The sequence below is a fragment of the Ornithorhynchus anatinus genome, chromosome X3 (genome assembly GCF_004115215.2).
Source record: "Ornithorhynchus anatinus isolate Pmale09 chromosome X3, mOrnAna1.pri.v4, whole genome shotgun sequence".
Taxonomy (NCBI): Eukaryota; Metazoa; Chordata; class Mammalia; order Monotremata; family Ornithorhynchidae; genus Ornithorhynchus; species Ornithorhynchus anatinus.
In genome coordinates, this window is record NC_041751.1 from 566,862 (window position 1) to 592,604 (window position 25,743).

Genomic DNA, 25,743 nt, shown 5'->3' on the forward strand with positions numbered 1-25,743 from the left:
GAAAGTACAGTAGAGACACTATCCTTTCCCACAAGGCCCTTAAAAATCTAGAGGGGAAGATAGATATTAAAGTAAATTACAGCTAGGGGAAATGGTAGAGTCTAAAGAGCTGCACATAAGTGCTGTGGGACTGAGGGTGGGTTGAATATCAAGAGCTTAAGGGATGCAGATCTGATGCATAGGCAGTGTAGAGGGGAGCGGGGGTAGGGCAAAAGATGGCTTAGGCAGGCAAGGCCTCCTAGAGGAGATGTGATTTTAGGGGGGTTTTGAAGGTGGGGAGAGTGATGGTCTAATGGGTATGAAAGGGGAGGTCGTTCCAGGCCGGAGGCAGGATGTGGGCAAGTGATCGGTGGTGACTCTGAGCTCAGTGTGGATAGGGAATGCGTCCACCCACTTTTGTACTCTCCCCGGCGCTTACAGTAGTGCTCCGCACACGGTACGTGCGCAATAGATATCGTTGATTGATTGAGATAGACAAGAGGCACAGGTTGGGGTTAGAGGAGCAAACTGTGTGGGTTGGGATCAGCGAGGCGAGATAAGTTGGGCGAGCTGATTGAGTACCTTTAAGCTGATGGTAAGGAGTTCCTGCTTGATGCGGAGGGGGATAGACAAACCCCTGGAGGTTTTTGAGGAGTGGGGACATAAGGACTGAACGGTATGTTTTAGAAAAAGTCACCTGGGTAGCAGAATGAAGTGTGGGCAGGCTGATGTAATCAGGGTGGGATAGGATAAGTGATTGGGCAAGTCATATGACCTCTCTGATCTTCAGTTTCCCCTCTTTAATGGGGATGGTAATGCCTAACTCTCTCTTCCTTGCAGAGATCAATCAGTAAAATAATGATATTTATTGAGCCCTGACAGAATTTCTGTACTAAGCTCTTGGGAGAGCACAGTGCGACAGAATTAGCAGATGTGTTCCCTGCCCATAATGAGCTTAGAGTCTAGAGGGGGAGACGGACATTAATATAATAATAATAATGATAGTAATGGTTAAGTGCTTACTGTGTGCCAGGCACTATACTAAGCACTGAGGTGGATTCAAGCAAATAAAGGTGGACAAAGCCTCTGTCCCACGTGGGGCTCACTGTCTCAATTCCCATTTTACAGCTGAAGTAACTGAGGCCCAGAGAAGCGAAGTGACTTGCCCGAAGTCTCACAGCAGACGAGTGGCGGAGCCGGGATTAGAATCCAGGACCTTCTGACTCCCAGGCCCGCGCTCTATCCACCAGCCTAATTTAATCAGGGATATGAGGATAAAAAGAGTTAACTGTTGTGCAAGCGCTTTGGAAAAAAACCAAAGAACTTGAGTGCAGTTATTCCTTATTTATGCCACCGAAGTATGCTAATCCTGGAGATGATCATGACCTTACTTGGGACGAGTGTCATATTAATTTCTTTTATTCACACATTTGCTGTCTTGATTGCACAGTGCATTGATGTTGCAACCAGTGAAATTGAGCATTTTAAAACTTTTCCATGGGAGACGGCATGATGGAGTGGAAAGAGCACAGTTTCCAGCCGCCGCTGTGTGACCAAAACCAGTTAGTTCACTTAACCTCTCTCGGCTATAATTGGGATATTAACACCTGCATCTTCCTTCCTCACAGAGCTGTGCTGAGGACCAAACGACGTCAGTATTGTGAAAGCACTTTGGAAGAATGCTAATCCCCTTCCAATTCGAGGTATTTTTTTTTCTTTTCGGACGACGACAGTGATGGGAACATCTAAACGCTCTTAGGTTGTAAATAATTGCTTTCAGGTCCACCCATTTTCTCTTTCTTTGTCCGTCAGCAGTCTGCTCAGAACATCGACTGTCACCATGGATACACGCGTGTTCTTCGTAGCAGGTCTACTGGTACATTTGGTGTTCTTTGCTTCCATCTTTGACATTTACTTCACCTCTCCTCTGGTTCACGGTATGGCACCTCACTTGACTCCGTTGCCACCACCGGCGAAACGACTGGTTTTATTTGTTGCTGATGGGCTCCGAGCCGATTCCCTTTTTGAGCTGGATGAAGATGGGCTTTCTAGAGCCCCATATATCAGGTAAGAGATTCTGAAGTGCTAATCCCGAGGTGTGAATCATTTATTATTATGATTATGATTTCATTCATTCGGTCGTATTTACTGAGTGCTTACTGTGTGCAGAGCGCTGTACTAAGCGCTTGGAAAGCACAATTTGACAACAGGTAGAGACAATCCCTACCCAACAGTGGGCTCACAGTCTAGAAGGGGGAGACAGACAACAAAACGAAACAAGTGGACAGGCATAATGATAATAATATTGTTGATATTTGTTAAGCGCTTACTATGTGCAGAGCACTGTTCTAAGCGTTGGGGTAGATTTACAGGGTAATCAGGTTGTCCCACACGAGGCTCACAGTCTTAATCCCCATTTTACAGATGAGGGAACTGGGGCACAGAGAAGTGAAGTGACTTGCCCACAGTCACACAGCTGACAAGTGGCAGAGCTGGGATTCGAACCCACGACCTCCGACTCCCAAGCTCGTGCTCTTTCCACCAAGCCACGCTGCTTATTACTAACTTTAGACCAAATAAGCTACAAATTGGAACTCCAGCTCACCCTTCTGGAATGAACGTTAGGAGAGGTTGTTGAGGAACGGGATCGTGAGCTCGTAGCCAGGGAACGTTTCGGCCAGCTCTGTCATGTTGTGCTGTCCCCAACACTTAGTACAGCGCTCCGCTCCTAGTAGGCACTCAATAAATGCCATTGCGAATGAACAGGATTGGCCTCTGTGCACGAATCTCAGGGAGATTCAAACGATAAAGTTGTAATTGTTTTTTTGGGTACTCTCTTGTGATTTATTTTTACCTCAAATTTATTATGACTTTATTATGCATCTCGGTTAATTACTTTAATGCCTTCTCAGGAATATCATGATGAATAAAGGCAGCTGGGGGGTATCCCACACACGTGTGCCTACAGAGTCTAGGCCTGGACACGTAGCACTCATAGCTGGTTTTTACGAAGACGTCAGTGCCGTTGCAAAAGGTGTGTCTATTCACGTGAGGAATATTTTTGAAATGAACTTCATCTCCCGAAAACACTCATTTAAATTACGTGGACAGAAGATCTTGCATGGATTTTCACAAGTTTTATAAATTAAGAAATTATGGTATTTTTAGGTTTCCAGCCATTTTTCTTTAAAAATATGTTTCCTTTAGATTGATGCATTGCATATTCCTAATTTCACTGTAAGCTTAAAGGAGAGACTGGTAGTCAAGATTTATTTTCATGTTTATAAAGTTTTATCACTTTTAATACCGTCAAAAACACTCTACCGATTTGTTCAAAGTCAGCTCATGGGATTAGAGGATGGCAAACTGTGGAGTATAAATTTGGTTTCCAAGCTCCATTTGTCTGGGTATTTAATCACCATTGAGTACTGTGTAGAAACCCAGCACCCCCTGCCATGGCAGTCTCCATGTCCTTCCTGTCTAAAGGGAAAAAATCAGTTTCTTGCCAAGTATTGGTGTAGAAAAAGGAAGGAGAATAATGTTCTGTAGGAAGAAAATTATAGGGGAGGAAAATGAGATCGCTGAGACTGTAGGTAGTTGAGTAGAAGCGTGACCCAGCGTAAAGAAAACGGGCCCGGGAGGCAGAGGACTTAGGTTCTCATCCCAGCTCTGCAAGTGTCTTCCGTGTGACTTTGGGCAAGTTAATTGATTAATCGATTGATGAATTGATCTCCCCACCCCCAAATGCTACTTCAGCACCACCTAAGCACTTGGGTTTTTCATCTCCCTTCCCCCTCTCCTTCCCGCTCCCCACGCCCCCTCCCTGGAGCACTTACATATCTTTAAACTCTGTTGCTTCTCCCTGCCTGTAGTATATTCTTATGCCTATTTCCCCAGCTAGACTGTAAGTTCCTAGAGGTAAAGGATCGTGCCTTCTGATTTTAATCTACTCTTCCAAATGCTTAGTGCACTGAAGATGCTTAGGTAGTACTGTTGATGGATCGATTCTTTCTTTCCTCAGCTATTCCCTGAGATCTTTCATTTTTGCTAGAATAATGCTGTTAGAAATTTATAAATCAGTCAGTCAATGGTGTTTGTTGAGCGCCACCAAAACATTGTAGTGTACTGAGCTCTAGGGAGGGTACACCTGGAGCAAAAGACATATTGTGGTTGTCAGGGGGCTTACACTCTAATGGAAGAGGCAAGTAGACAAAAATAATGTATTTTTGAAGAAGGAGGCACAGGGATATAGAGGAAGCAGTACGTGCGTCAGGAGGGCATTGCTGAATAATTGGATATATCAATGTATATACCCGGATATACTTGGCGATGAGATGGACGAGATTGAGGTAGAGTAAGTTGTCATGAAAGGAATGAAATGTGTGGCCTGGGTTATAGTAGGAAGTCAGTGGAGTGAGTTGGAAGGTAGGCTGAATGAGTGCTTTTAAGGAATTTCTGTTTGATGTGAAGGTAGATGGGCAATCAAATGTAAGGAATTTTATTAGTACTATTCTGAATTTTCTTTTAACTACTTGCAGGATGGAAGGAAAATCCTGTGGAATTTGATTCACTTTTCAATGAAAGCCAATACACTTGGAGCTGGGGAAGCCCGGATATTTTACCGATGTTTGCCAAAGGTAAGAGGGTGTTATTTGCCTTTTTACTTAATAAAAGAGCCTTTTAATTAGACGTTCCGGGTTGACTTTGCTCAAGAAACTGGGGTTTCCTTATGTCCTGACTTGAATTCACAAGGTTAGAATTTAGGATTTTTAAAATGCCTTTTTCATCTTTATCCTGTTCACCGTTTTCAGTTTCCTTCGGCTTTCACCAGAAAGTGGCAGAGACCCTCACCTAAGCCGTGCTAAATATCAGCCTCACTGATGGATTCCAGAATGGGTGAGGGCACAGTGGGGCCTACTGCTGCCACGGTCTCTGAGATATTCTGTTCCAGGACCACGAGTTGCTCCCATTCTCCCCCCCAGCTGTCTCAAATGCGTGCCCCTGGGAGGAGAGGAGGAAATCTGGGGAGACAGTGTGGCGGACTCAGCGCAGGCCATCACCGCTTCTACCAAAACAGTCGAAATCTGTGTCTTGCTAGCAGGCGGACAAACACTCGTCGCCTGAATTACAGGAGGCCAGAAGTGGCTCAGAGCTGTCATTTCCCGTACAAAGGATGCAATTTTGCCAGAGATTCCTGCTACTTAGATTGTGAGCCCCACCTGGAACAGGGACTGTGCCCTACCTAATTAACTTGTACCCACCCCAGTGCTTTGAATAGTGTTTGACAAGCGGTATGTGCTAAACAGATACCATAAAACAAAGCACAGATTCGATCTCACTACCAGAAAAGGACAAGTTGAACTACGTTCCCCCCATACAGAAATTTTGTTTTTCTCTCAGGTAGATAACTGTCATGAATTTAGCAATTCCAGGGTTTTTAATAGTTTGGAAAACCAGATGAAGCTGAGAAAACCAATGGAGATATCGAGTCCTTGTCTTCCATTTGTACTTGGCCGGGCACTACTGCACATGCTCACGTGAAGACAACTTCTCGGTCTGTATTTCTTCCTCTAGTCCTCGTTTAAAAAGGGTCTCTGACCGCTTCCAGGGGGTCTTTACTCCCCAGGAGGCAGCGATTAGGGTGGTCCTTCATGGAATCCCACTGTGGTTTCTTTAAGCAGCGGTGAGGAGATGGTGCATAGGGATTGGATTGTTGGCCTCTAGACTGTAAGCTCATTGTGGGCAGGGAATGTATATACCAATTCTCTTCTCCCAAACAGTGCAGTGCTCGACACATACTAAGTGCTCAGTAAATGCAGTGATTGATTGATTGATTGGCTGGCCGGGGGCTGAAGATAGAACTTCCAGAATGCCTCTTTTGCAAATGGGATCCGTCGTCTGCTCCCCTGCCTCCTGCTCGGAAGCCCCTTGTTCGGAACTGTTCTTCAGCTTCAGTCTTAGCGATCTTAGCCACTAATGAGCCTCATCTCGCATCTTTGTCAGCCTCTTGGCTTTGCCAGCAGCTCTGAGCCAGCTCCCATTGAGCTCAGCTCAGTTTGCTCTGAGCCCTGGCTTTGTCATATGTTCCCTCCCCCACCCTCTGCTCTCTCAACCTGTTCCTTGGGCAGCATGACAGACCTTAAGCTGCTTGTGGCCAGGGATCGTGTCCACCAACTGTATTATACTCTCAGTGTGGGTTAGCCGAAAGAGCCCGGGCTTGGGAGTCAGAGGTCGTGGGTTCTAATTTTGACTCTGACACTTGACAGCCGTGTGACTTGGGACAAGTCACTTCACTTCTCTGGGCTTCAGTTCCCTCATCTGTAAAATGGGGATCAAGACTGTGAGCCCCAAGTAGGACAACCTGTTAACCTTGTATCTATCCCAGCGCTTAGAACAGTGCTTGGCATATAGTAAGTGCTTAGCAAATACTAACATTTTCATTATTATTATTCTTTTTCCCAAGTGCTTATCAATCAGTCAGTGGTATGTACTGAAGCAGCGTGGCACAGTGGATAGAGCACGGGCCTGGGAGTCAGAAGTCGTGGATTCTAATTCCGGCTCTGCCACTTGTCTGCTCTGTGATTTTGGGCAAGTCATTTATCTCCTCTATGCTTCAGTTTACCTCATCCTTAAAATGGGGATTAAGACTGCTTGTGGGACATGGACTGTGTCTAAATGATTGGCTTGCATCTATCCCAGTGCTTAGGACAGCGCTTAACAAATACCAAAACCAAGAAAACGCAGCCACCGGGTGCTAGGTGAACCGAGTGTATTCATAACCTATTATGCTTGTTGTATATGTTCATAGACATGCATGTTTTTCTGTTTTAAACATTTTTAAAGTTTGATCGATTTGTAGTGGCTTATAAGATGAGGGGCAATTCATAGACAGATGTTTGAGAGATAATTATAACTCATAATTATTCCTCCTAGCAGAGGAATAATTATCCTAGTTCAAAATGACCCTGGGGAATATTCCTTTGATTACCTGTGTGCCTGTACTCCAATCCTAGGCCGAGACTGGGTTGCTAATCAGTAGATTACATCACACTCCCTCAAAATATAGAGTGGAAGAAAAGCAGCATTCCTTTCACTGCTTCAGGAAGCCCTCATGACTCAGTTCTAGAAAAATCAAGATAACCCTTTTCACTCAATCTAGTCACTGTAGGCATTATGCTTGCAGGGGCAGCAGTGAATGAGGGCAGAAAGAATGTATATGCAGTATTTGTATGAGTCTGGAGGAGAGATGGTTATTCAGCCAGCCCTGGAAGTAAATATTTCAGCAAGAAAGGCCCTCAGAGAAAGAGGCGGAGGAGCTGAGATTGTGGGTCAGACAGTACAACAGATGGGGAATGGGGAAATTGAAGGGAAACAGAGGGAAAGGAGCTGAGGCCTGGCTGAAGGGAGTGAGAACAGATGGAAAGGGATCAGAGGCAAAACAGCAGAAAGAAGACATGGGGGAAGCAAGGAGGAAAATAGTACTGAGGGCCTGGAAGGCAAATCCAAGAGAAGGAAAATTCTTAAGTAATGGGGAAGAGGTCAGCCAGAAATCAGAAATAAAGGCTAGTGCAAACACAAAGGTTAATTAGAGACGGAGAGGAAGCTGAGATTTTAGATTTGCCTCCTATTTTTTCTGGGTTTCGGTTAGTTAAAAGAAAGCTCCCCTTGTCCTTTCAGGTGCCACCGGAGGCCACGTCTATACACATTCCTACACAGCCGAGAAAGAGGACTTTGGAGCACAAGATGCCACGAGGCTGGACACCTGGGTTTTTGACCAAGTAAAGGTAAACACGTGTTTAGGCTCACGGCAGATGGCTTTATTGGAAATGTTCACTTTCAGGGCAGATTAGAACGTTTCCTCGGAGATTTGTATTTGGCCGATAGCTACAGCTGGATTTCTGGGTGGGCCGTTATAATCAGCTGAAATTGCAGTTCCCCCATTGAAGAAATCCAGTGGGAACAAACACCTTAAAATAATAAAGATAAATAATTGAACGGTGATGGTGCATCAAAAAATTCCAACCTTCTATCCTGAAAAGTTGAGACCACCCTCAAGCATCCTGCAAAAATACATTTTGTGGAGAAAACTAGAATCATTTGCGGAAGAACCCTGTCCTTCCACGTCCTGAGCCGTCAGCAGACAATGTTCAGCAATAGTCATAGTTTAAGGTTTGGGGCTACAGACATGTTCATCGAATTGTGGGAGAATAACAAACTAATGAGGCAAATCATTTTTAATAGAAAGTCTAAGGTTTTTACAGAATGATTTAGACATCAAAGTTGTTTTACAGAAAACGAGTTTTCTGATTTCAAGGCAGGTTCAGTGTTCCAAGTAGCTCTTCCTAGCCAGAAAGAAGTAACGAATGCAGCTTCCGTCAATGATCTCACACCCTGTGGTAGTCTCACTCGTCGGTCAGTTGCAGTTTATGGTTTGTTGTTTTTAGTTTTAATATTCTTTATAAACTTAGACTCCCATTCCATCATTTAGTATTCTTTCTTGCTGCCTTTCTTCCAAAAAAAAAGGTTCCTAGTGGTCATCCATCAGAAGATATCCAAATCCTTTGTTAACTTCCGTTTAATAAAGTTGGTTTTTATAAAGTATTTACTATGTGCCAAGCGCCAGGGTAGAATCAAGAGAGTTATATTGGTCACAGTCCTTGTTCCACACAGGGCTCACAATCTTAAGAGGGAGAAAGAGCAGACATCTTCTTCCCTTTCTATGGATGAGGAAACTGAGGCACCGAAAAGTTAACACTAATAATAATTACGGTATTTGTTAAGCCCTTTCTATGTGCCAGGCACTGTACTAAGCACTGGGGTAGATACAAGGTAACCAGGTTGGACACAATCCCTGTCCCACATGGGGCTCACAGTCTCGATCCCCATTTTACAGATGAGGGAACTGGGGCCCAGAGAAGTGAAGTGACTTGCCCGAGGTCACACAGCAGACAAGTGGTGGAGCCGGGATTAGAACCCCTGACCTCTGAGTCCGCAGCCCGGGCTCTTGCCAATAGGCCCTGCTGCTTCTCCTGAGTGACCTGCCCAAGATTACTAAACAGGCAACTGGCAAGGAGGAACTAGATCCCGGGTCTCGATTCCCAGCCCTGTACTCTTTCCTCTAGGCCTCGTTTGTAGCCTTTGGTGATTTTGAACGCCAACCCAGGAAACTCCCTGGGTCCCACATCAGCGACCCAGACTTATTTTCCCTCCATAAAGTCAGCGCTGGTTGGATCCTACATCTCCAGGCGCTGCAGACATTAAACAAAACCACACAACGAGGGACAGCCTTTTTTTGTGCAACATGTGACGGGAACTGTCGGTTCTACATAGGCTTTTTCACCCACACGTGCACTCAGAGGTGAACTTCACTGTCAGAACTTCACGTCTTCCACGGTGAAGGATAACTAACCGTACTTGTCCAACTTCAGCAGCCCTCTGTGGAAAATCTTTTAAAACACAGCACATATTGAAAAAATTTCCAGCATCCCTTTTCAGTAGCTAATCTTTTTTTCCACACTGCCACATCTTAGCTTTTGGAAGTTTTATCTATATTCCCTGCATGCAACTTTGATTTACAAATGATTTACAGTCTACTACAGAGCTCTAGGATGTTAGCCAGGTACGAATAGAAGAAAGCATTTATGGATAGCAGTCAAAGAAGAGTAACGATATAGAATATGGTTTTTCTTCATTAAATTGCCTGTGAAGGTTACCGTCAATAATTTTGAAAGGGCATAATAGAAGTGTACTCTGAAATTCTAAATTGTTTTTATTTTTCTGACTGATTTTCTGTAGGACTTCTTCCACTCTGCCAGAAGTAACCAGTCTCTGTTTTCTAAGTTAAATGAAGGGAAAATAGTTCTGTTCTTGCACCTGCTAGGAATAGACACAAATGGGCATGCTCACCGACCAGCATCGAGGTAATTTTAATTCTGAATTATATTTTATTTGACCATTCTGGCAGGCAGGTATTGCTGATTTTTGACCAATGAAATTTTATATTTGTAAGCATTGCGGTGAAACTGTTACTCGTTGCCATTCTGAGGAAAGCTAAGTGTAGAGCCAGTGTTGTCATGTAACCCAGAATCCCTCTAGGCCGTCAGCTCATTGTGAGGAGGGAAAGCGTTTAACAATTTTGTTGCATTGTACTCTCCCAAGCGCTTAGTACAGAGCTCTGCACACAGTAAGCACTTAGTAAATACCTTTGATTGATCGCGTGATCAATCGATCTCACTTTCTGGGCCTGGCACAGTTTGGTGCTTTAATAATAATGTTGGTATTTGTTAAGCGCTTACTATGTGCAGAGCATTGTTCTAAGCGCTGGGGTGGATACAGGGTCATCAGGTTCTCCCACGTGAGGCTCACAGTTAATCCCCATTTTACAGATGAGGTAACTGAGGCACAGAGAACGAAGTGACTTGCCCACAGTCACACAGCCAACAAGTGGCAGAGCTGAGTTTCGAACCCATGACCTCTGACTCCCAAGCCCAGGCTCTTATCCATTAGAAGGAACTCTCCTCCCTGCGGGGTAGGGGAAGCAATGTAGAGGGACACCCTCTGTGTGCAGTGGTTTTATGGTTAGGTGAAAGAAAAAAGTCTGCTCCCTTCCCAGACAGGGGCGTGACTACCTGGTGCAGAAAAGGGACTAGAGGAGACCAAGGTGAAGCTGAGGTCCATGGCCCGGGTGCTATGTTCTCAACCACCACTACCTTCCCTTTTCATAGGACACCAGTGGCTGGAGGCTGTAAGCTCCCCTCTAGATTGTAAGCTTGTTATGGGCAGGGAATGTGTTATATTGCTATACTGTCCCCTCTCAAGTGCTTAGTACAGTGGTCTGCACACAGAATTGATTGATTGATCGATTTAAGCCAAAAATGATTGATTTAAAAGTCAACATTCCTTCCCCCGAAGGTCGCGGTGTGGTACTACTAAGAGGTTAGACAGAAGTGGTGCGGCACGAGAAATGTGGGTCAGTGCTATCTCTCTCCAGTGGCCTGATTGGGCTCTCAAGACAGAGAGAGAGAGAGAGTCATTTCCTAAGGAAGAACTTCCTCAACCAGTTCTTTCTAGCCTCATTTCCAGGCTGACGAGGAAATTACATTTTTCCACCAAATGAATGGGAATGTAGATTTTAAAGTAGAATGAAGATGGAATTTGTTCACACTCAATTTCAGGTAGTGCTAGCTGAGGGCCACTAAGTCTACACTGAACAAAACAAATATGTGATTTCCCCGAGTGAGTAATCATATGCAGCCAAACTTTTTTCCCATCTCGACAGAGAATATAAAGAGAACATCAAAAAAGTTGATGATGGAATCAAAGAAATCGTGACCCTCCTTGAAGGCTTTTATGGAAATGATGGGAAAACGGCTTTCGTTATCACCTCTGACCACGGAATGACAGATTGGGGTGAGGCACGCTAGATCTCTTTTTGTCATGAAATACAGAAGTTAATTTGCAAGGGTAACTGTTTAGACTTGGTTATGGCGGATTGTCACTTTCAGAAATATGGGCAAACTATTTTCTGAAAGGAAATGCCTTTCTGAGTGAAAGAGGGAGAATATTTTCAAGTGTTTTTGAGTAGCATTCAAGGGGTTTCTTGAAAGAGTTTTGAATTGATGAAAACACAACCCCCGCATCTAGAAGAGATGTACTCCAGGTCCCGGTTCCTGTCCGGAGACTCCTGATACAACCCTGGCTCCTTGGACACTGTTTATTATCTTCTCCCCTCCCTTCTCTGTCCCCCTTGCCCTTTTATTCACCCCTCCCTCAGCTCCTCGGCACTTACGTACATATCCTTAATTTATTTATATTGGTATCTGTCTCCCCTTCTAGACTGTAAGTTCACTGTGGGCAGGGAGCATGTCTACCAACTCTGTTATATTGTACTCTCCCAAGCTCTTAGTACAGTGTTCTGTGCTCAGTAAGTGCTCAATAAATACGATTGACCGATTATTATGTTCCTTGGTCAACAGGCTGATTATGCTGGGTCCTGGAATTTGGTATGGGGGCTCTTCCTTTGATTCAGAGGTTTGTTTTTTGATGGCCTGTGTGGTGTTGGGGTCCAAGGCCGTGGACTTTATCCAAAAGCACTGCAGTCACCCGTGGCAAAACTTGGCCATTGGCGACTACCTCTCCGAGCAGTTGGGAAGAGAGCGGGGCATGCTCTTCTCCCTTACTTTTCCTTGCCCATTTTGGCTCTTCCGTCACCCTGCAGTGGAACTAGTCGGTCAGTCGTATTTATTGAGTGCTTACTGTTGTACAGAGCACTGTACTAAGTGCTTGGGAGAGTAGAATTTAACAGTGTAACAGTCACATAGCTGGCTAAGTGCTAGGCCTACACGGATCTGAAGACATAGCTGTCCCTGGTCTCTTGCTAAGCGATCTGCGAAACTGTAGGATTCTCGATGAACGTGGCTGCATCGTACAGACCTCTTTCAAGCTATCCAAGAACCATTCAGGATCTTTCAGTTGCTGATTAACCTATTTCTTTTTCTTCCGTTATCCTTTGATATCTATATTTACAGGGTCCCATGGGGCTGGTCATCCCTCAGAAACGCTAACACCCCTGATTGTTTGGGGAGCTGGAGTCAGTTATCCACAGCGAATGGACAAGCAACAGTTTGATGATACATTTTTAGAAGGTATGAAAGTAAATCTGAAATTGATTAACTGGTAACACTTGTGTAAGACACGCACATATCCCAGATTCAGGTTTGTTGGAGTAATTGTTCTGCAATCTGAAGTGGCACTTGGGACTTCCACATTTTGTTGCCGAAGGCCATCGGCCCAGTAGTTGAGTTAACGTCTCCCCACTCCCTCAGAAACTCCTTACCATCAGCTTTAAGTTTTACCTTATGTTTTTTACCTTACATTGCATTTGAATCTTTACATTAGATTTTGTGGTGTACTCAATCACCTCGCCCCCTCTTATCCTACCTCGCTAATTTCCTACTATCATTCAGGCGGCACACTTTGATCCTCTAACGCCGGCATACTCGCTGTACCTCGATCTCACCGCTCTCGCCGCTGACCCCTTGCCCACGTCCTCTGGCCTGGAACTCCCTCCCCCTTCATATATGACAGAGCATCTTTCGCCCCATCTTCAGAGACTTGTTAGAATCAAATCTCCTCCACGAGTCCTTCTCCAGCTAAGCCCTCATTTGCCCTATTCCCTCTCCCTTCTGCATTAACCGACACTCTAAGCCAGAAACATTGGGCAGCCCCGTGCCAGTGTCCTGGCAGAACAGACGAGAGGTGATCTTGCAGATCAATGGCTCCTAAGTAGGGAATGAAATCTTGTGATCCCTCGTGATTTAGGGTTGCTATTGCACCGTTTCCATTTGCTCCCTTGCCCTGTGCAATGCAACCTACTCTCTTCCTTCCCATCCTTCTGGACTGTAAGTTCGTCGTGGGCAAGGAAAGTGTCCCAACTCTGTTATACTGTACTCTCTCAAGCACATAGTACAGTGCTTTGCGCACAGTAAGCGTTGTATAAATACAACTGATTGATTTTTCTTTGTCTCACATCCTGATTTCAAATATTCAGAGCAGCCGAAAGTTCAGTATAAACCTTTCGAGTTCTACTCATGGCCCTATGAGTTCTCTGGAGGAAAGGCACTAAATAAACCCAGAAGAAAAGCTGGGAAATAGCTTGAGATTGTCATCTGATGCCCTGGAAAACAATGTTTTGTCATCTGACTGCCCCCAAACTTGATTTGAAAACAGAAGCAAAGGCATATACTATCTCAGCCAACTAACAGCATTTCAAGTTTTGTATAAGGGTGGATGATTTATCAGCTACCCATTATGTTACTGTGAAGGTATTCCTGTTCTCACGTGCTCCGTTGTTCCTTACAGAATGGAAACTGGAGAACTGGAAAAGGCTGGATATCAATCAGGTATGAAATTCAGCTCTCCAGTAATTCCCTCTTCCTCTCACAACAAGACTAGCCAGGAGTTCATCAAGAATGGGATGTTGGTAATGAAAAAAATACTTTTTAGCCCAAGAGAAAATTTGACCTAAATGTCTCCCTTGTAGTGTAATAAATTATTTTGACCTAGCAAATCTAGGCTTATTATTTGATAAGATGAAATACAAAGAAGAGAATTCAAGCACTGACATCATGGAATCTATTTCACAAATAAAGACGCAGCGTGACTTAAGTAGAAAGAGCACGGGCTTGGGAGTTGGAGGATGTGGGTTTATATCCCGGCTCCGCCATGTGTCTGCTGAGTGACCTTGGGCAAGTCGCTTCACTTCTCTGTGCTTCAGTGACCTCATCTGTAAAATGGGGATTAAGACTGTGAGCCCCACATGGAACAACCTGATTACCTTGTATCTACCCCAGTGCTTACAACAGTGCTTGGCACATAGTAAGTGCTAACCAAGTGCCGTAGTTATTATTATTATAAATAATGGAATGATTTTTAATAGTGCCATTTTTTAGTCAAAAATCATAAAATAAGAGCCACAATCATCAGAAGCTTCCAGTCCTCATTAGTGAGCTAAAAAGCTGGTGAAAATGAAAATAGTGAATATATAATAAAACTGTAAAAACAATTCTTCTCTGTGCAGTAGCCTAATGTTTACTGACTGGAATTTTAGCCAATAGGAAAATACAATTTTCTTAAAGCTTATTTGCAGTTTTCAACTTTTCCTCATTCTCGATGGAGGATCTAATTCACTGGTCCATCAGAAACCATCCGTTTCTTCAGTTGCGAGGTCCCAAGTGCCTAGTCGGTGCTCTGCCTACAGAAGGCACTCAGTAAATGCTCCTGTTGCTCCTACTGTTGCATCTGAGACAGGATTGGCTTCCCTGGACCTGTGGAGCGCTATACCTTTCAAAAAAAGGTTCGGCCTCCCTCAAAAACTGTGGAGAGGGGAGGGTTCATTGTAAATGCAGATTGGAGGTGGGAGAGGAGTTCCAAAATCGGAATAACAACAAAATTCTGTGGAGATGAATGGATGACCAAATTCAGAAATATTTCTGTTTATGAACTGACATTTAAGGATAATGAAAAAAGATATTAGGTAACTAGGGCAGGAGCTGATTTTATTGACTTTGAGTCCACTGTCTCTCTCCAGCCAGCGTAGAAAGCCTTCTGAAGATTCCAGTAATAAATAATAATAAAATAATAATGGCATTTGTTCAGTGCTTACTATGTGCAAAGCACTGTTCTAAGCACTGGGGAGGATACAAGGTGATCAGGTAGTCCCACTTGGGGCTCAAGGTCTTCCTCCCCATTTTACAGATGAGGTAACTGAGGCACAGAGAATAATAATAATAATGTTGGTATTTGTTAAGCGCTTACTATGTGCAGAGCACTGTTCTAAGCGCTGGGGTAGACACAGGGGATAATGTTGGTATTTGTTAAGCACTTACTATGTGCAGAGCACTGTTCTAAGCGCTGGGGTAGATATAGGGTAATCAGGTTGTCCCACATGAGGCTCACAGTTAATCCCCATTTTACAGATGAGGTAACTGAGGCACAGAGAAGTGAAGTGTCTTGCCCACAGTCACACAGCTGACAAGTGGCAGAGCTGGGAGTCGAACCCATGACCTCTGACTCTGAAGCCCAGGCTCTTTCCACTGGGCCACGCTGAGAAGTTAAGTGACTTGCCTAAAGTCACACAGCTGACATGCGGCTGAGCTGGGATTTGAACCCATGACCTTTGACTCCCAAGCCCGTGCTCTTTCCACTAAGCCACGCTCCTTCTTTATCAGACCATGTTGCTTTCCTAGGGCGTTCCTCCAGAACAATCACAGCTTGGTTTCCAAAATGTATTTGTTCTATTAGAATTAGTCCTCTTCTACCCTTTGCTAACTGCATTCAGGACCTTCCAGGATGTTAATTTTCTATTTCCGTAGGCTGACCTGGCACCGTTGATGGCCGCCCTTATAGGAGTCCCTTTTCCCCTGAATTCTGTGGTAAGAACTGCCATTTTCCGATCTCTACTTGCATGAAAGTAAGTGGTGGCAAATTGAGATTAATGCATCCCTGTGCACGGTGGTGTTCCTTTTTGGAAATTCTTGCAAATACAGTATCGGCGGTGGCCGAGCTGCGATTCCCGGACCGCCTCGCTTTCATTTTAAGCCGGAATAAGAGCTTCCCAGCCGCTCGCTGAAAAATGCATAGTTAGAGGCCCCCTGCTTCCAAGCTAACTCTCCCAAGCTGGGTTTCCCATCCACTGGGGTAGCCAGTCAGAATACACTGTTTCCCGTCGGTCTCCCCCATTAGAGAGCTCACTGAAGTTGGGGAACATGCACCTCGTCTTGCTGAATGCAGTGCTCTGCGGTCCGTAGGTGCTCAATAAATACCATTGTCTGGTTGGCTGGTGTCGAGCAGCTGCTTTGCTTTCCTTTCAGTTCGTTGCCACTTTTATACTGTGAGCTTCTTGTGAATTAAGACTCTCTTTAGCTTGCTTTGCCCAGTTTAGTGAGGGAGGTTCAGGCAATCGTATTTATTGAGCCCTTACTGTGTGCAGAGCACTGTACAAAGCATTTGGGAGTTACAATGTAGCACCTACATTCCCTGCCCACGACGAGCTTCCGGAGTTTAGAGGATTCAGGGATTATGTTTGGTCTGTGGAGTGCTATAGAGATAGGGTCCATTGCAATTTTTTACAGTGGTGCTTTTCGAGAAATTATCATCGTTGTCCACCCCCCACCCCCACCCCGGAATGGTTTGTAAAATGAGATTGTACAGAGAAATCAGTACTGTTAATAGATAATGATGTCTAATATTTTCAGGGCATTTTGCCGTTGGAGTATCTCAACAGTAGTGATCATTTCAAGGCAGAGAGTATGTTTACAAACGCTGTTCAGATCCTTGAACAATATAAGGTAAATACAAGTGAAAAGTACTGCAATTGTAAAGCATTGTAAGCAAACTCATTGAGCACTTTAATGTAAAGAATACCCTTTTAAGTTGACTTTTAATTAGTTGCTTTATAGTAGGCTTGAAAACGGGTTAATGTCATTCTCCCAATTTGATCCCTGTAATGAGCAGACACTAGGAAAACCCCTTTTCAATGCGTCTGCCCCGAGTCCAGCCAGGATGCCTCGAACCCTGAACATTGGGGGCCCCAGGGTGCGTTCTTCAGCAGCCGCAGGTCCCTGACTCTGGGAGCGGGAGTGACTGACGGGTCAGACGTTCCCCGGCAGTGACATCCGAGGCAGCTGTACGCTGGGCTGATTCATGGCCCCTTTGTGCTCAACAAAGAGCGAGGTCTAATGGTTAGATCCTTTCTAAACTCAGAATATTTTTGTTTTCTCCACCTGCTGCTTCAGAAAACCCTTTTTCTCTTTAGTTGCCTAAAGTGCTTTCACCACAGTCTCCTTTGTTTTCTCCCATCTTCTCTTCCTTTTTCCTATTCTATTTTCTTTCTCTCTTCTTTTCTAGGTGGTTATATGTTTTCATTTGCAGTTTTCTTTTCTTTTTTTTGTGGTATTTAAGTGCTTACTACGTGCCAGGCACTGTACTAAGTGTTGGAATAGATGAGTTAAATCAGGTGGAAACAATCCATGTACCACATGGAGCTCACAGCTTTAATCCCCATTTTACAGATGAGGGAACTGAGCCATAGACGAGAGAAGTGACTTGCTCAAGGTCACACAGCAGATGAGTGGCGGATCCGGGATTAGAACCCACATCCTCTGACTCCCTGGCCCGAACTCATTCCTCTACTCCTTGCTGCTCTCTGTTCTGGGATGGCTCTTCAGAATATTTTAAAATAGCTAAGCCATATGAAAAAGGACCTTGACAGTAGCCGAAAGCTATATTCAAGTGGTTATAATGGCAACTACTTGCTCGCCTCCAGGAAAATACTCTTCTTCAGGTTGTGCCGAGAAATGCACACCATTCATTCCTTGGGAATATCCAGTTAATCCCAAGACAAGTTGGTGGAAAGTGCTCCAAAATGCCTTTTGGGATTTAGGGACTGAACAGCTATCTTGTCTGAGTAAATTGTCCACAAATCAGTAGTGCTTTTTTTTTTTTTTTTGTGGTGAGAAGGAGGGTTTCGGGTCGACGGGAAGAGAGAAGAGGAGGGCTCCAGTCTGACACGAAGCTCTCCCTCTCAGTGTTTGGATCCTGATGATACTAACAGTGTAGACATGCATTTGAAAGCTCTGTCAGAACTTACCAGCTGTCTTTTTTCCATCTCAGAAAAGCAGATCTCTTGCACAGGGCTAGAAGGAGGAGCGATTATATGCCCAGTGAATATTAAGGAATGTGTATTTGGTTTCTTTCACCACTTAGCAATTTTGTGCGGGTTTTATTATGAGGCTAGCCGAGGTGGAGGTTTAGGGGATCGAGGTGGATGGGAGAGCACAGTTTATGGAGCCGTGGCCTCCGTTATCCATGTTTTGGCATTCAGTGGCTGGCAGTCAGCCCAGCTGTGTGACTTCCAAAAATCACTTCTGAATCCCACCAGCCACTCTTTTGTAGGAGGCCTTCTCCTGCCTCCCTTACCTTCCCATACTCCTACTTCTAGGATTAATAGTCATTACAGTATTAATTAAGCACTTCTTGTGTGCAGCACACCATACTAAGTGGTGGGAAAGAATACTTCTCCCACCAGATAGATTTCCGGAAATGTCAAACTGACCGGTCCTCATCTCTTTGTGGCTTTAGCCCGGTCCATGGTGACTCGGGGTCTCCCGTCCTCAGTGTAGGAAATCAATTTCTCGCCCCGTACCGTGGACGTCAGCAGAAAAAAACTAGAGGGTGGACCTTTAAACAATTGAACTGAGTTTCAGAGATACTGTCTTAGCACAGTTCATGGATCTCTATGTTTTTGTCGAGAATTGCGATGTGAACACTCAAACGCACTGTTAGGAGATACAAAGCTTATATATTCAAGTCCAAGTTTGCGGACCCCAAGTTAGCGAGTCCAAGTTAGACCTGTCTAAATTGCACTTAAATGATGTAGTTTACTTTGAAATACTTTTCCAATACTAAAAGGTGAATGCGTGAAAACCTGTTGTGTTTCCAGATGAACTTAAGGAAATTCCCTTCTCATTCACCGTGCCACAATCCTGTTCTCATTCTTGACTTGCAGGTGAAAATGATGCAGAAGAAAGAAACCACGTTATCGTTTCTGTTCACACCATTTAAGTAAGTGCATTTTCTGCTTCTTGATAAAAGATAGGAGACCAAACTTTCTGGAAACTGTGGGCTCAGGAAGACACAGACTTCCACCCACCGTGTAGTTACCCGCTGTGAAAGCAGAGTGGGCCGAGGGGATTCCTTGAGGTTTCTGTTTCTGGGGAGGATCGGCTGAGGGTTGGTGGCAATCCGGGATCTACAGCCTAACATCAGAATGAGACCCAAGCTTTCCCTTCATCCTCTGCAGACTTGTTCCCTGTTGAGCTGTTTTGGGCCCTGTGGCGTGACTGGGAGGGAAGAGAAAATGTGGGTCTAGTGTTTTTGATTTCTGAGCCATAGCCCACTATGTCCCTTAACCCCTACCATATGGTTCAAGAGTTGAAAAATATGACCAATACTGTAAAAATAAATGTGCACTTATAAGCCCCTTGAGGGAAAAGATCATGTCTACTGACTGTATTATACTCTCCCAAATTCTTAGTACAGTGCCCTGTGCTCGTTAAGCACTAAATAAATGCCATCGATTGTCATGATGACAAGATAGGAATTTCTGTGCTTAATTTTGACTTTGATATTGCATTTAACCAGTCAAAGATTAGCCCCCTGTGAAATGATTTTCCCACAAACATGCTTAGTTGGGGATGTGGGAGTATTCCATTTCCTCTTCATTCTTTTTCCGGCTTCCTTTCATTACCCTGGCATGTCACTGGAAAGATGATGATGATGATATATATATATATATATAAAATGTGTGTGTTTTTGTATGGTCATACATATATACACAGTCTATTTATATGAACATATATACGTATACACACACTATTTCCAGCTTCTCCATCTTGGGGATGAGTAGAGAGTGAGATACGGAGGTGTGGAGGGGTTCAATTTCCAAGCACTCTGGGCTATTCTTTATCTCATTTTGAGTATTCTGAGAGATGTGCACTTAGCGTGCTTCAGCCTGGCCTCGGAAGCCCAGGCATTTAAAGTGAACAAGAGTCGCTACAAGTCAGGGTAAGCTTGGCTCAAACAATTCATCAGTCAGTTGTATTTATTGAGCGCTTACTGTGAGCAGATCACTGTACTAAGCACTTGGGAGGGTATGATATAGCAGAGTTGGTAGACACATTCCCTACCCACAGTGGGCTTCACAGTTTAGAAGGGGAGACAGACAATATAAGTAAATAAATTGTGCATAGGTACATAAGTGCTGTGGTGCTGAGGGAGGGGTGAATACAGAGTGCAAAGCCACAGGAGGGAGTCGGAGTAGAGGAAATGAGGGCCCTCTGGCAGCACAGGGTTAGCCCCAATCCCAAAGCATTTTTATATTTTTCCCAAATTACCCACCTATGGCTAAAATGCTTAAAACAACAGCGATTGTTCTGGCTAAGCAGGAAGTCACATGAGCCTACAGTTTTGCAAAAAGAGGCAGTCTTGTAGCAGCAGCATTCCTCACCATTATGGCCCCTTTGAATGGAATGTGAAAGTGCCCTAGCCCATCCTGGCCCTGGCTTGTCTACAGGTCTCCTGCCTCCCTGAAGCGGCCCCTGAGGGAACCTATGGTACAGTGGTGGGACTGCAGTAGATTTCTGTGACAGAATTTCACAATTTAGATGAAACGATAGGACGCCTCCTATCGTTTCTTACGTTTCTTACGTGATAGGAAGCAGCGTGGCTCAGTGGAAAGAGCCTGGGCTTTGGAGTCAGAGGTCATGGGTTTGACTCCCGGTTCTGCCATTTGTCAGCTGTGTGACTGTGGGCAAGTCACTTAACTTCTCTGTGCCTCAGTGACCTCATCTGTAAAATGGGGATTAACTGTGAGCCTCACGTGGGACAACCTGATTCCCCTGTATCTCCCCCAGCGCTTAGAACAGTGCTCTGCACATAGTAAGTGCTTAACAAATACCAACATTATTATTATTCTTCGTGACGTGGAAAATACATTTTTAAACGCAAGCCTGGAGTTAATGGAAGGCTGACACGCAGTCTGTACTAATGTAGGCTCGCTCCAGTTCATTCCTCAAATTTAACAGGGCCTTGGTTCCTCCAGGCACAATTGGCCTCAGTAAGGCAAGAATAACTTCTTCCTCAGTCCCCCTTAGAACATTTATTCAGCCATGCATAGTTCGGTACAAAAGAGTTAAAGATATTCCTTCACAGATAGTTCGTGGAGGGAACTTACTCGGAGTAAAACCCGGCATGAATCTACCAGTTAATCATGAACAAAAGATGAGTCGTTCAGTGGTATTTTTTGAGCACTTACTGTGTGCAAAGCACTGTACTAAGCTCTTGGTAAAGTACAACAGAGTCGGTAGACATGATCCCTGCCCACAAGGAGCTTACAGTCTACAGGGATCAGTAGGGGTCTGTAGCTTGCAATCTGTCGGGTAGGTCACTGCAAGGTTACACCTAATGTTTCACGTTGTCTTGTTCGTATTTGTACTTAAGTGTTTGTGGAGAAAGAGCTGGCCAGCCTTGTCACCTATGTCCTTGAATATATCCTCAGCATTCATATTCTACCTATGTTTCTGATTATATTTTTCAGCCGTTTTGCCCGTATTTGTTCTTAAGGCTTCCAGTTTATGCTTGGTCTTCCGGCTTTCACCATTAGGAGTTAAATCTTTCTCCCACATTAGATTGTAAGCTAGGAGCAGGGAACATGAGTCCTGCTAATGCTTTACTCTTCCAAGCGCTCGGAGTCCTAGCATTCTATAAGATATTCAACATGTCACTGATGGATATAAAAGCCTAAGTTTGTTGGTGCGCAGATATTCAACTGCATACACATACCTTTATGCATTTGCATTTTGCCAGTTTCAGTAGGGAAAGTGGTTGTTAATGATCTCCGGCAATTGGAAATGTATACATCTTCATCGTCTGAAAAGAACGTAAGCTTTCCCCTTTGGGGGTCTGAATTGATTCCCTCTTTTGGTAAAATTAATTCTTAAGATGTCTTAAATGTATAGAGCTAAAAATTTTAAAGCCTTATTGATTAACAACCCTGCTCTTAATTTGCTAGCTACCTTAATAAAGTGTCTGCAGAGACAGTGCTCTTCCACTACATTCAGAGAATTATCTGACATAATAGAATTTGTTGAGTGCATCACTGTACAAAGCAAGACCCACATTCTCTGCCTTCAAAGAGCTTACAGTCGAGTGGGGGAGACGACAGACAAAAATGATTTTTAGTCAGGGGAAGCAGGAGAAAGAACAAAAGATATAGCAGAAAGTAGAATAGCTATAGCAGGATGAAATAGATGAGTAAATAATTGAATGTACAAATAAATATACAAAGAAAAAACAAAAAAACTACACACATGTGCATAAGTGCTGAGTTTGAATCATTGAAAACTGAGATTCCAAGTAGAAACCTTTGCCAGAAGGATGTAATGAATAAAAATGTTCTTTACCCAACCAGGAGGGAACTCAGTAAGTGACTGCATTAATCAGAAGCCACTGCAGAATTTACTTAAGAAAGTACCACTTGGCAAGAACGGGAAGAAAACCATCTACTGGAATAGGAGGCAGATGTTCGGAAATGTAGTCAAGCCCCTAGAAACTCTTGTTATGTAATCAAAAGATACTTAACCCTCACCTTTAACTCATGACTTTTTTAAATGAGACGATAGTGAAAGAAGAATCGAGGCACTTCTTAGAAAGGGACGAGTTACCCCAAAGAAACTGCAGTTCTCAAATGTGGAAATAATTGGCATCCAGAATACAAAGTTCCTTCAGCCCATCAGATGATTTGACATACCCAGAGGCAAGTTAAGAAGCAGAAGAGGCCTGGTTGAATTGTCAGCGAGGAGTGCCAGTATCCAGGTGCTCCTCCTGCAGAATCACTTCCCTTTATTGGCATCGATGGGAGGAAAAGAGAATTCCAAAAGTATAGGCCGGCTTGCTGCCGAGGGGCAAGGCGAAGGAACAGCGGTGCTTTTTGCGGATGCTGTAGCATATTTCCGAAATTATAACTTGGGCCATTTTAAGTTTTATCGAATGATCAGATTTAAAAAAACTAATTTATTGTGAATCATTTGCCTTGGGAAAAATTTCCTTCAAAGTAGTTGAGGAAAGGGTTCTTGGTAATAGTGTTACTACTAGGGGAATAGTTCATTTTTGAAACATTGGCAAAATCCAGAGGTTCATTTTGTAGCTCTTTAACCAGCAGGTGGAGATGAGTGACTAAGCAGAGACCGAAAGGGCAGAGTGAACTAGCAATCTTCAGGCAAATAGGAAAATTAAACACCTCCATCCAACAAGTTATTTGGGCAAATATTATAGGGAAAAAACTGCAACAGCTCACTAGGATTTTGAAAGGGGATAGAAAACGAGTTCCTTCCAACCACTGAAAAGTGGAGGAAAGCACAGGTCCTGAAATTTTTAAAGCAGTGGTATTGGAGAAAACTGTGTCGATGGCACAGAAACTTGCCTTGGACTGCTTCAAATATCCGAAGTTGTTTCTGAGGGTGAAGGAAACACAAATGACTAAATTTATTAAGTGAATTCAAGTTTTATTCTTTATAATAACAAGCTTCACACTGTAGAAAAGGTACTTTGAAAAATTTGATTTTCTTGAAAAAGATTTTTGGAGCAAGCTGAAAGTGTTTTTCTGTTTTCTTAAGACATGTTGACCTCTGCCATTCACAATCTGATTCTGTCACCTTATGGTTATTTAGTTTATTGCCATTTTTCTGTGGGAAACCTCTCACTTTATTGTCTCAAAGGTAAAAATCCTTGAGGGTTTTTAAGGAGAAGTTAGAAGCAATGAAAATTGCATCTTCCTCTGTTGGGTATTCAACTGAAAATCATCCTTCTTTTTAGTATTTTTCTATTTCTTTTTTCGTAGAACTTTAAAAAAAGGAAAACAATGCACTGGGTCGATATTCAGTTCTCGTAGTTTAAAAAATATCGGTAAGACTGGAACTAAGGCAGCCTGGAAGGATTACGGGACATTTATGTGATTTATTTTTGGAAACGACAAGGTGCTTGAGAAGAATACAGATTTCTGTCTAAACTGCTTTATTTTTCGTGTTCCTTAGCTGAGAGGTAAAATAGTTCCTCCCTCCCATAAGGAGTTGACCTCATTAGAGCAGTAAGTCACTTCAGATGCAGAATGGCAGTTTCTGTTCTGTTGATGTGAGATTGAAACAGAAGAGGGGTGAGTGCGTGGACTGCCTCTCTGTGCATCTCCATTTGTACCCGGCAAGGAATTTTGTCCCAAAGATGTTCGTGTGCCAGTACTTTCCAGTCTGTAAAGGTTACTTGGTATGAAGCTTTCTTCCAAAAATCTCAAAGCCCTTTAGCTCCGCTGTGAGGTAGTGAGGAACAGGTATCAAAATCTTCATTTCACAGAAGGGAATCAGGGCCCAGTGACTCGCCCAACAGTCATCACTCGGCTACTGGCAGAATAGGGACGAGAACCATAGTCTCGTGACTTGCACCCCACTTATCCCTGCCCTAAATTGGTGGGTGGGATTGGAGGTGAGGGGCCCCCTCTGTGATATAGGAGGGACACTTGGTGAGAACGTGCTGGGAACAAAGCGAGAAGAAAAGTCGAAGGTCTGAAAGGTGGCGGTGTGGCTGCCGCTGCCTCCAGCAGCTCCCACCAGTCCCTGAATCAATTCATCAGTTAATCAGTGATATTTATTGAGTGCTTACTGTGTGCAGAACACTGTACAAAGCTATGAGGAGAGAATAGTACAATAGAGTTGGTAGACGTGATCCCTGCCCCCATGGAGTTTACAGTTTTAGAGGAACCCCATGTGGGTCACGGATTGTGTCCAACCTGATTATCTTGTATCTACCCCATTGCGTCTATGGCCGGCACATAGAAAGCGCTTAACAAACACCGTTTTTTTTTAAAAAAAGCTTACCGTAATGGCCTCAGTCAGAGATCACAGAGACACATACACACCCCTATCCATCCACCACTGACCATGGTGTTAGGGCACATCGTGAACTGGCTAACTGCATCCAGAGCTGTTGCAGAGCCAGGAAGGAGCCGCTGCAGTAGGGAGCACCAGGTTGTCTCCAGCTGGGGCTGAAGGGAATCCACTGTGCTGAAGACCGTTGGGCCTCTGGCGTGTCTCGCAGTGTTTATGGAGTCATGGGAGCTGGCAGTGTGTGAAGATCTATGAGAGGTGAGGAGTTGGAAGCGCTGCTCAAGGCGGTGATGGACTTTTCTTAGTCCCTTAATTGCGAGTCAGGCAGAGTAGATCGAAGGTAGGTGTTTCCCATTGAAATTCTACACGATTTGAGGAAGCGGCTGATTAGAGATATGATACCCCCGCTTAGCCATGTTTTCAAAATCCTAAGGCAGGTGGGAAGTGAGGACTGGTGAGTAGATTTGAGAGTCACCCACATGAAGCCAGTCAAGCAGTGGAGCTCCCTAGGACTTGGTAAGGTGCTTGGCATCTGTTATGTGCTGAATAAATGCCACAATCGTTATAAAGTGAGAAAGGTAGGGGACCCAAATGAGTGCCTCAAGGGATACCCACAACTAAGGGGTGAGAGGCGAGAGGAGAGCCAGCAAAGGAGCCTGAGGTAGAGTGGCCGGAGAGGTAGGAGAAGAATCAGGTGAGCAGGAATCACGGGAAATGGTGGAAACAGAGTCCAAGAAGACAGTGGGGAGGGGTGTGTGTGAGTGTGTGTTTG

At 44.1% G+C, this 25,743-nt stretch overlaps 1 protein-coding gene across 3 annotated transcripts in view; it reads left to right on the forward strand.

Moving 5' to 3' along the window:
- Positions 1-25,743, forward strand: part of PIGN (phosphatidylinositol glycan anchor biosynthesis class N) — a 75,247-nt gene that overhangs the window by 6,666 nt on the left and 42,838 nt on the right. For all 3 annotated transcript variants that reach the window (XM_039910656.1, XM_039910658.1, XM_039910657.1), the window contains exons 2-13: positions 1,608-1,682; positions 1,792-2,046; positions 2,892-3,013; positions 4,518-4,616; positions 7,657-7,763; positions 9,775-9,899; positions 11,258-11,388; positions 12,507-12,623; positions 13,840-13,880; positions 15,852-15,911; positions 16,734-16,826; positions 19,046-19,101. In XM_039910656.1, coding sequence (XP_039766590.1) covers positions 1,820-2,046; positions 2,892-3,013; positions 4,518-4,616; positions 7,657-7,763; positions 9,775-9,899; positions 11,258-11,388; positions 12,507-12,623; positions 13,840-13,880; positions 15,852-15,911; positions 16,734-16,826; positions 19,046-19,101 — 1,178 coding nt within the window. In that variant the 5' untranslated portion in view covers positions 1,608-1,682; positions 1,792-1,819. The remainder of the gene's footprint in view (positions 1-1,607; positions 1,683-1,791; positions 2,047-2,891; positions 3,014-4,517; positions 4,617-7,656; positions 7,764-9,774; positions 9,900-11,257; positions 11,389-12,506; positions 12,624-13,839; positions 13,881-15,851; positions 15,912-16,733; positions 16,827-19,045; positions 19,102-25,743) is intronic.